The 11,195-nt window shown below is 37.0% G+C and overlaps 1 protein-coding gene across 2 annotated transcripts in view; it reads right to left on the bottom strand.

Moving 5' to 3' along the window:
- Nucleotides 1-1,574: 1,574 nt before the first annotated feature.
- The window catches only part of LOC121327033 (carboxyl-terminal PDZ ligand of neuronal nitric oxide synthase protein-like), a 114,373-nt gene continuing 104,752 nt past the window's right edge, over nucleotides 1,575-11,195 (bottom strand). For both annotated transcript variants that reach the window (XM_041270803.1, XM_041270805.1), the window contains exons 11-12: nucleotides 4,100-4,424; nucleotides 1,575-3,590 (exon numbers count right to left, since the gene is read on the bottom strand). In XM_041270803.1, the coding sequence (XP_041126737.1) occupies nucleotides 3,032-3,590; nucleotides 4,100-4,424 (884 nt within the window). In that variant the 3' untranslated portion in view covers nucleotides 1,575-3,031. The remainder of the gene's footprint in view (nucleotides 3,591-4,099; nucleotides 4,425-11,195) is intronic.

Here is an 11,195-nt window from a genome sequence, read left to right as displayed (position 1 = left end):
ATTGCATTGACTATATCTGGTTGTTCTTTATGTTCTAAATTTTCTTTTTCATGACTGTTTTTTATTATGGTAAATTACCGTGCTTATTTATTTGACTGGGGAAAGATAACGCAGGTTTACTGGAGTTCACAAAAAAAAAAAGGTAACCTTTTCACTTCCTTTTTAGCTTAATTATTTTGCTTATTGCTTTATTTAAATTGTTTTCTTTATGTTAAGTTTTCAGGGCATTTTGTTAATGCATGTCAATTTTTCAGTTCACAGTTCACCATCATAACTGTTGAAACCGGAGTGTAATAATCCAGCACTTCTGTACTTACGCATTTGCATGACAGCAGACAAGTGTTCTGCTGATATCCCATCACGCTTTTCTTCTTAAAGGTGTACAGCCTCATGAGCGTACATGAACCCCCAATATCTCTCACAAGCACCTGGGTACCTATTTTTACAATCTCACAACAAAAGGAATACGCTTTTCTTTTTCCTTTTGGTGCATATGTATCATATGTATAGCATCTGCAAGACGGGCGGATCAGGTTTTTTCAGTTGGGATGCCTTGGGAGAACCCTGGAATATCTATGTTATGACTGTTTGTTATCGCCATTGCTGTGCACATTTGCAAACAGACACCATTACCAATCAAGTCAATTACTGTTGTTTTTTGTAAAAAGATAAACTACACTACACAGCATCGAAACATACTGACTGTTAAAAAAAATATAATATTTCAAATACTAAACACCACAGTTATGGATGTTATACTTCATTTCAAAGGAATTAAATATTTAGACTTTTCTGTCTCTAATTAGCAACCTGTAAACGTATGAAATAATTGCTCAATTTATATATTTAAGACATGTTTAAAATTTGTCTTCCTTTAAGGCATTTTTGTTAAGCTTTTATTCCAGTATATTTTGGTCTGTTAGGAATAATGGAATCCTGTTTCAAACATTTCAAAGTGGTTTAGCACTTTGCACTTGAGCAAAAGCTTAGTAAGACTGGACATTCATGTCACACAAATTAAGGGCTGAACAAGAAAAAAGATAACTTACACAAATGTAAAAGTTAAATTCCATTCACCTGTAATAGTGTCATTCATTTCACAGTAAGAATGGTTGCTGTGGAGATGGTGCACATTATTCATTTAGTTAGTCCAGTAAAATGTACATTTTCCTGTTGTTGTTTCTTATGCTACATGCTATGTTGCGTATTTGTCTTAAACAAAATCCACATTTCACTTGCTTGCAAAACATGGCTCTACCATTAACAGTGACCCTTAAAAAAAATGTCTTGTAATGTTTGGTTTCCAGTATTACATTCTTGCATAAAACTATTTTTTTTTTTTAAACTCAGATTAAAAAAAAAAAAAAAAAAAAAAAATATAATATATATATTATATATTATAATATATATATATATATATATATAAACATATATTATTATGATATAGGGTAGATATACTATATCTATTTTTTACACGAGAACAATCACGTTATTTTATATAAAATTTTGTCAATATAAAGATTTTTGATAACGTCTAAGAATAAGATTTTTGTCATAAACGATTTTTTGTGCTCTGAAAAATATTAATTTAAAACAGTGTTGTTAATATATTTCTAAAAACGTATTTCTAAAAACTACCTTTTCGATTCTATATATATAAACAATGTTGCCAGTATGCACGCTCCCTTCTTCATATAAAATATGCAGTATCCATTTTTGGGGTTAATACACACATTACTGCTGCAAGATCAGTGTAATTGACAAACTGATTGAACTAGACATCCTGATACACATAGTGCAAAATCAATATAGTGCACAGAGGAGACATATAATTAGTGCTCTGTATGGAGTACAGTACATTTTACATATCCTAAATGATAGTGGTGTGTGGCATTTAAAACATTTTAGTTAAGCAAATATTAAAAGGATACAATAAACTGGTCTTCACTTCTTTCATTACACATTTGCTAGTGGAGACTTCCTACTATATTACACCTTCAGAAGACCCGGATGTAATAGGTTTCACATGGAAAAGGTCTAGTGGAAGCATAGCCGAAATGTATTCTAGTCACATCAACGAGAACTTTATAAAGGAATAAAACAGTAGTTAAAAATAGTGGTTAAAACACTAACAGCAGCAGACTGATTTGAGGAGACAAGAGCAATCATGGAATGAAAGGGGCACCAGACATCAGGACTTGCTACAGTCAGTCTACTGATTGCCACTAAACATGCAGAAGATGACTTTTTGGTTGGTGACGTTGAAATGCAGTTGTTTGAAGGACACTGCATACCACATGGCATCACTGACGCTTGCATTGTTTGATGTTTGGACTGATTATTCCAGTCTGCATCCAACTATACCACACAGAAAACCTTACTCTGAGACTACAATGAGACACTGCTCACTTTGGTTAACAGAAAAAATTATTTGGTCCATCAGTTTCTTTTCTGGTGTTGTACTGGCATGATTTCCAACTTGTAAGACCCAGAATCATGACGAGCCTTCTCACAAAGCTGAATAGCGAATGTTCAATGAATTAAACTTCGATTTTCTATCATTTACCAATTGAATGACATTTAAGAACTTGCACATCAGAGTGCATTCTCTAAATGGTATATTAGACTTCCTCAGTAATAACTAAATTCCACTACCTTAATATTTTTTTCGCAAATGAATAATGGAAACTGCCATCTAGCACCCTTGTCAACTTATGTTGCCATAACATTTGCAGTATTCAAAATACAAACTTAACTTTTCAAAACAGTTCTAAAGCATATTGGTTCATAAATCACCTTAACTAATCCCTTTTTTAAAATTAATTGTTAGGGAGCAATACTGTGGTAATTATGCCCATACTATAATTTTTGTAAAACATAACAGCAGTGATATTTACTTGTAAAAGCTGGCATTATTAGGGTGTTAGACACAACTTTGTGAGAAGGCTAGATTACGTGATCAGAACTACTCCAAAACACCACAATATTCATTAAAGTCAATTGATAATTGAATATTGTACCAGTGAGTGGTTTACTCAAATGACAGCAAGTCTGGATGATGCTCCTCATTGTCAACACTGGAGCACCTTTGCCTGGGAAGACCAGAGTCTTCTGAGCCATTCAGAAGATCTTCTTTACTGATGCTGAACTGCTGGTCTGGTTTACCACAACATGGTGTGGAGGCGATCCTTTCCTCAGGGCATCCAGGCTTCTGCTTAAGGTCCAGTGTGTCTTTATGGATAAGGTCAGGAACTGAGTGGAGAAGCTGGGACTTGTCCTCCAGGTTTTCCTCTGCTTGGCCAGAGATAAAGACCTTGGAATTTTCCTCTTTCTTTTCCTCAAAGTTAGGTTTGCTTGTCAATGATGTCGTCATCGTCTTCTTCTCCTCCTCCCCCTCCTCCTCTGGCTTGTCATTCTTAATTAGTGGGGTCTTGTCAGGGGATGCAGTGTAGGTGTCAGATACCTCAGGGGTATTGACCACTGGGTCAGAGGAGATCATCATGTCTTGAGTGGTCCTCAATGCACGGGGCATGCGTTTCTTGCCTGGTGGTGGTGGGTCCAGCCTGGGAAATGTCTCAAGTAGTTTTTGGCTGTAAGAATGACAAGAATATTCTTACTGCAATTTGGTGACTTGCTTCTCATCAAATGCCTCAGTTTCAGAGTTTCACTTGTGATATTACTTACACTGAAGCTTCTTGTCCTAAACAATACTGGACCATTAATAAGTGTCATAAAGCATAAAGAGCAAAAGAAAAACATCTCCAAATACTAATGGCAGGGCAATAATTTGTCTGGGTGGGACCTGTTTCTCCATGTGAAAAATTCACACAAGGCGGCAAGTGAAGGCAATTTAATCTGATAGAGAAAACTGAGAAGATATCAGATGGCTTCCGACTCAGACAAGGTGTGATGGGATATAACTTCCTATAACATGACATTATGTAATAAACATTAAGCTATCAACATTACTACATGATCCTCTAACCAGAAAGAGGTCACACTGTAATTGTGTATTATTCATAATATTACCAACCAGAGCATTTGAAAGGACTGACAAAACTGTACTGAAAATGGCTTTTATGTAAAATATCTACTGTACCTGTTGCCACTGGTCCCTTGTCTGGTATTCTCTGTGCAGGACAGCATGGCTCCTGCGTTCTTGTTCACTTCGGTGACTCCGATATCTCCCAGGCTGGTCTGGTCCTTTCTTCTCAGAAGGTCATTGACCTTTGCTCCCATGGCTTTCCCCAAGTTAAGAGCGTTTTTCAAGTGTTGATTGCTAGCGGACTTGGGGCCGCTCGCTGTGGATTCATTAGCACTGACTGATGTCGAAGAGGTAGCTGCCATCCGCTTACTTAATGCAGAGACGTGCTGAAGCTTTGGCATGTGGGCTGTATTGGAGTTCTCAAACATGCTTTGGTCAACTTAAAAAAAAAAAAAAAAAAAACCAAGTAAATTTGCTTTGGGAGAAGTAGTAGTTATGTCAATTAAAGCTAGTCATTTTTTAAATCCATTATATTATTTTTATAAAATGAATTTATGTAACAAAACAAGTAAAGAATTAAAAGATGCTGAGCACAATAAAAGTGGTATCAGTAACAGTTATATATATATATATATAAAAAAAAAAGTCAGACATGCTTTAAAAAACAAAATCTAAATTAATGAGGGTAGATATTCTTTTTCCAAAATGAACAGACCACTACTGAAGCAGGGGAGGAGGAGGCTGCAAGAATAAAAAGAAAACTTTGACTATCAACAATTCCATAATTTCCACAATTAACTGTAGTACAAAATTATAATTAAAAACAAAGAGCATGCAAAAATAACACAGTACGACACAGCATATCACAACAAAAGGTGATGGCCAATAAACACAACTTTTCAGAAGAATGCTTACCTCACAAATAATATAGTTACTCGGTAAGCATTTTTATGAGAGAAAAAAGCAAATATTTTTGGAATAGAAGACAAATTAATAACGTATTGTAGTGTGTCTCAGTGTGGAAATAATTACTTAGGTTACGTGAATAGAGTACCACACTAAATCGGGTTAAATGACATTGCATACACTTTACGACCACAACTTACACTGACAGCAGTTCAATGACATGTTAATAAAGAAGGTGAGAGATCAGCGTGCAAATTTGAATGTTAGACACTGGTGATTAAGAGCTTGTAGGTCCAGGGTGAAGTAATAGACTATAATAGCATTACTATCCTCAACGAAGGGTACCTGCTTGGTCTTTGAGGTCCTCTCCTTTGGCTGAGGACACTGTAGTCAATTTTCTAGCAAGTAATGACATCAGTGTGTTAGACACAAGCAACTTTCCTTTTCGTGGCACTGCACTAGGTGAAAACTGTGAACTGCAATGTTTTACAACATTGTAAACAATAACTCATTCTTGATAAGCAAAACACAAGCCCCATTAGTTAGATAATGAGAGACATTAGTTAGTGAAATCCCTTCAATGGCCTCTTTGCAATCTGTAAAGCCATGAAGAAACTGTTACTGAAGAAACATGGGGGACAGGGGGTCCATGACAGTGTAATTTGTCACCCAAGTGTCTGACCACAGCAAAAACACGGCATAGAAAAGACAATGGACCTGTACAAATCAATCTAATTATTCAAAACATTTATTTCCCCTAATTACTTTTTTTTTTTTTTTTTTTTTAGGACACGAACACCTTTCTTGCTATCAGTGTAATTCACAACAGTCATGGTTTTCTATTCATCCTTATTTACATGCTTCCATTCCTGATTTATAAGGGAAATAAACGAAGCAGCCATCCGGTTTGTTATTAGTCCACCTTGCACACTACATCATCTTCACTGTACAACACTGCAGCCCTCAAACAAGACACGCCGATTAATGTGAAATCAGCTGCAGGAACACCAACACATTATGCCCCCAATTACATTTTCTGACTCACCGCCCTCATTCTTGGTATGGCATATTCAAGACATATAAATAAGCAGCTAATGGGCTTATCTGACAGAAGCAATAGCTTTCTTATGATAGGTGTGTGCCCTCTTGTTGCAAGTATTACATAAAAATTAAAAAATAAATGATGCGGCAGAAAGTGACATTTCAAAATATGGAGCTCGTGACTTTCATGAGCCTTCATGAGAAGGCTCGAGCCTGACAACGAACAGAATTAGAAAGTGGAGATTGGTCCTTAAAGTGCGTGAGAACGCAGCGACGCTCCTGTAGGATAGCGCATGAGCCTAGCATTAGGACGGTGCACATACTGTTAGATCGGTAAAGACAATGCTGGGTGGCAACGACGAATGCACCCGAGGAGAAAATAGTATAAAATAAGTTTAGTGACTTGGGTACATATGACTACTGAAACAGAAGAACGACTGAAGATCTCCAACGGAGAAGCTAGCGACTTGTATTGGTATCCACTGATAAAAAACAAAAACAAACAAAAAAAAAACACCTAAAAATAAGATGACTTGTTTGTTGAGATTCTGGACCTGTCTGCATTTGGACTGAAGTGATCTTTTATTGATCTGGCTGTCAAGTGGGTTCAACTAACAGCACTGAGATGAGATCTGTCTAAAAAGCAAAGCAAAGCTTCACATCTAGTTGCTACATGGTTGCACAGCACCCAGTGTTAGTTTTACTATATACTGAGCATGAAAAGAAACATATCACTATTATAACACATTTATTTCCAAAAAAAAAAAAAAAAAGGTATATAAATGATGGACATTGACAAAATGTTTTTGGTTTCTTTTTAGTCACTCAGTTAATTAATCAATTTGAGCACAGATGGGTGAGACACCTTTACAGTACCTCCCTCCTCCTTATACCTATTTCCATTGTCTCAGACATCACGACTCCTGAAAATGTAAAAATTGACTGTGTCGGAGCATGTTTGAGATGGATGAGGACGGGAGAGTATGATGACTAAAAGGCTACCCAGCTGTACAGCCCACGGGTGCAATTACAGAGTGGTAATGACAGTGATTTAGGTGAGTTTATTTCCTCCTCCGTGGCTAGACATAAGAAAGACTTGAAATGATCTATGCAATTAAAAAAGAACTTCTGAAGCGGTCAGGACTATTTATAATGCAATGCTATTTAAGGTTAGTTTATTGCATACCAATTGTTTTCACTGCCAGCCTTTGAGACATACCGCTTCGATAGAAGGAGTATAATTAACCAAGCAATACAATGCTGAGATGCAGCTGAATACTTAATTACAAGGAGCAAGTTGGAATGGTGATGTGCTGTAAAATCAGTCGTTGGCACTGGCAAACTGAAACATGCAGACCAATGGAAGAAACTATTCTGGTGTAATCTGTGTGAGCTGCTGGCATTGAATGCCTGAAACCCCTTTCCTCCCCATTGCTGGCATGTTGCTGCTTTGCAATTTCCCTTACAATATCTTTTAACTTAAAACAATCACAGAGTTACTCAAAAAACACAGTTACAGGCATGGTTTATGATGCGTACATTTGAACAAGAGACTGGTGTGTGACACAGGAATTGCATCCACTTAGAATAAAAGAAAAGGTCTGAAAAGTTTACAGAAATCAGAAAAGAAAGTTTATTCAGCAAAAGCAAGGTTAGTGACAATACAGAGTAAGTGCACTTACACTCCCTGACAGAAAGTAATGAACAGAGTTAGTGACAGAAGAAATGTTGACTTATTTTTAGAAGAATAGATGCTTCTTTTCCAGCAGCAGGACATATTATACAGGTTTCCTGTGTGGAGTGCATCAACAGAAACTATTCATGTTCCAGAGCCCATAAGCTTTAATTAGTACACAGAAATATAACAATACACAATATACAACTACTGTATCATGTTCCTTTTTCTTTAAATGAATTTTTTTTTCAAACACCACCTTTTCATAGACACCAAGCTTCCCTTAAGTGGTGTAACAACCCACATTTAACCTGAAGTTTCTGCTGTCATGCTATGCCTGCAAGTATCCTACAGATCACCAATGACTGAACTTGAATTAACCAAAAGAGTAAGATATTAGCCATTACCATAAATAAATATGAAATAGCACTACAGAAAGTAAAGCAAGATAACCCAAGCTGTGCCCTGCACCATGGGCACAATACAATAGTATGCATTGTAAAACACAATGAAAATCTACTTGGAGAAGAATTCAAGCCAAGCCAGAAAAAGAAAGGAAAAAAAAAGTTACGATCCATTTTGGGGGCTTTTTCTTTATGAACTTTGAATATAAACAGTTTAACAGATGGCACAGCAGCAACAACAAGCTGATATAGCTTAATAATGCACCACAGAACTGCACCATAAGAGAACGAGCTCTCGAAAAAGACTGAGTGCAAGGAAATGAGAGTTTTATGATTCAGAGTGGACAAAACCAAATTTGAGCTCCTCTCAGTTGCAGGCAAAGCTGCTGTCTGTTACGGTGACAGATAAATCAGTGACTGGATATGAACACCTGTAACTCCTTTACCCCAGTCCCAGGTCATTCTTCGTATACAGTATTACAATATAACTCTACAACTTTTTCAATACAAGTTTACACCAGCATGCAAATGTATACTGATAAAATAACATGGAGATCCTTCCCCAGCTGCTAAATTATTTATAAAGAGCAAAGTAAAAAGGTCCTCCCAGCCTCACTCATGAGGTGAGATGCAAGGTTAAACATAAATAAAATATAAGGGACAGACTGAATACATTTTTACCAACCATGACTGTTAGCCATACTAAGATTCAGTCTACAAATCAACAGAAGTCCATCACGCATGTATCTCAGAACTGAACAATGCTGTTTAATATCATAGTAATCATAATTTCAGATGCATTAAGTGCTCTGTGAAAGTTAGAAACTAACTTTGCCCTGCTCTGTTTCAAAACTCCTTCATTTGTGTTCTCACTGGCAAGGAAAGAGACTAAAGCACAAATCAGCAACAGGCAAATAGCAGAACAACATCCTCTCTTACACTTCGCCACACAGTAAAAACTGGATCAAGAGCTACCTCCTAGGTCATATATTTTCTATGGATCAGCAAGCAGCTATTTATGTAGTACGGTTACAAACTCTGCAGTGGGGGTGTCACTAGACTGTCAGTGGCAGGCAGCAGACCCCATAAGAGCTTCCATTCTTAGCTCTGTGAGGTACTGTACAGCAATCCTGACCTGCACATCACAGCTCTTCCTAACAGTCCGTGCCTTGAGACGAGTAGATTTGTTGCATCTAGAGAGGAGTTTAAGCAATAAGGGAAGAACTCAAAATCTTTTCATGCAATAGGTCAGCAGTGTTCATTTCCCCCTCCCTCCCTCTCCACCACATAACTGCAGGCTCCTTAATCTTTTATTCAACACATATCCTCCCAGTGGACTAGATATAATGTGTTGGCTGTGTCTTGTATTGCATTAAATGTCTCCTTTATGTCTGTATACAGGCAAGTTGGGTTCAGTGTGTGCATTCAATATGCTGCCAGGTCTACTACTTTGTTTAACAAAGCAGGAAATGCTCCAGTCTCCACAATCTGGGTAGGCCAAAGGAACAGAGATGGATGAAGACTTCAGGGGAGAATAAAGAGACCTTTAGAAGAAGCAGCCTGTTCCACACAACAACCAGTGTACTGCGAGAGCACATGAAACAGCAAAGGTGTAGGACAGTATCTGAATAGAGCATTATTTTATCTTTATTTGCATACTGCTGCTGATGTCCTTTGACAACAGACGCAGATCAAGGTTTGGAAAGACCAAATCTATCTCAAGACTTTAAAACTCAAAACCGTGCTTCCATTGTAATGTTCCCATTCTATAAAAAAAAAAAAAAAAAAAAGTGATTAACACACAGCTCCACAGTATATTGATTGACAGTTAATGTCAATGAGCACTGGTCAGGTGTCGGTAAGGACAAATCATTAGAAAACCTTACAAGTCAACAGCAGTCTCCAGAACAAGTTCTTGACAAAGCTTTGATCAGATCAATTGCTTTATATCTCTTTGTATTATATCAAACAAATCTTCACAAGGTTAGCTCCTGTGTTGTTCTTTAAAAGACATAAGATGGCCAATAGCAGTTTTTCTCCAAAGAGACTTGAACCCAGTCTGTATCATTTATAAAATCTTAAAAATTGGATTCAGTTGTGTGCAAAATTTAAAAAGGCACACAACTTAAATGTGTACAGATATTTGATTTTAACATCCCTTCATTCCCACTGATGTCAAAACTGTCTATGAGAACAAGACATCAACAACCAGACTTACAATATTGTTTGATGTCCTGGGCACTTCCTATTCATAAATTAATAAGGGATATGCCCCATGAGATTTTAATGTATTTCAATAGGAAATAGACTAACAACTGGGCAAAAAGTGTGCCGATATGTGGTGGTTTTGTAACGTCCCACAAGGAGCTATGAGACCACCAAACTCATTTCACTGAGCTAGATTCAAACCCTGACCTTCATATACGAAGTGCATGCAAGTGTGTTGCATCTATTAAAGCAATAGTATAAGCAACAGAAAATGCTGACACAATACATATGAAGAAGAATACATTGGGTGCCTAGAAGATTAGGAGACCCTGCATTCTGCTGAGCAGTCCAAGACAAAGTTTGGTTTTCACTTGCATGGAACCATGTCATATAATCTCAGAAATAAAGTGTTGGCCTGCGTATTAAACCTCAACCATACATACTGAATATTATCGTGAAACACTGGCAGCAATGCAAGAACAGGATTTGATTTTAGATTTGAATTATGATTCAACACAAAATGCCTGAAGAGACCACATTGGTTTTAAAGTCTTGTAGAGACAGAAGGTCGCTTGCTTTTGCCCAAGCCCCAAGATAAAATGCTGAGTTCTAATCAGCTGTTTCCAGTTGAAACCCCCAGTATATCCATTCTGTTCTCCTCATTATATGCACTATAAAACAGCAAAACACATTACAATAAGGAGAAATACTGGAGGAGGTTAACAAAGCATGACATAACTTGGGTTATCAACAACAATATAAAAAGAAGAAAAAAGAAACACAACCAAACATAACAGAATGACACTCCCCCTTCTACATAATGCACGGTTGCATTTTCAAGACTTATTCTTTAGCACTTGGTTGACACTGTTAACATCAATCCAAGTGGAGTTCTATGTTACTAGGTTGCAAAAAGTACAGCCAGTCATGTTTTATTTGTCTCTGCTTGAGCAGTGACAACTTACTCAGAGGAATG

This window comes from Polyodon spathula, chromosome 14 (assembly GCF_017654505.1).
Source record: "Polyodon spathula isolate WHYD16114869_AA chromosome 14, ASM1765450v1, whole genome shotgun sequence".
In the NCBI taxonomy this organism is placed as follows: Eukaryota; Metazoa; Chordata; class Actinopteri; order Acipenseriformes; family Polyodontidae; genus Polyodon; species Polyodon spathula.
Note: the sequence above shows the minus strand (reverse complement) of the source record. Positions and strands in the feature narration are given on the sequence as shown.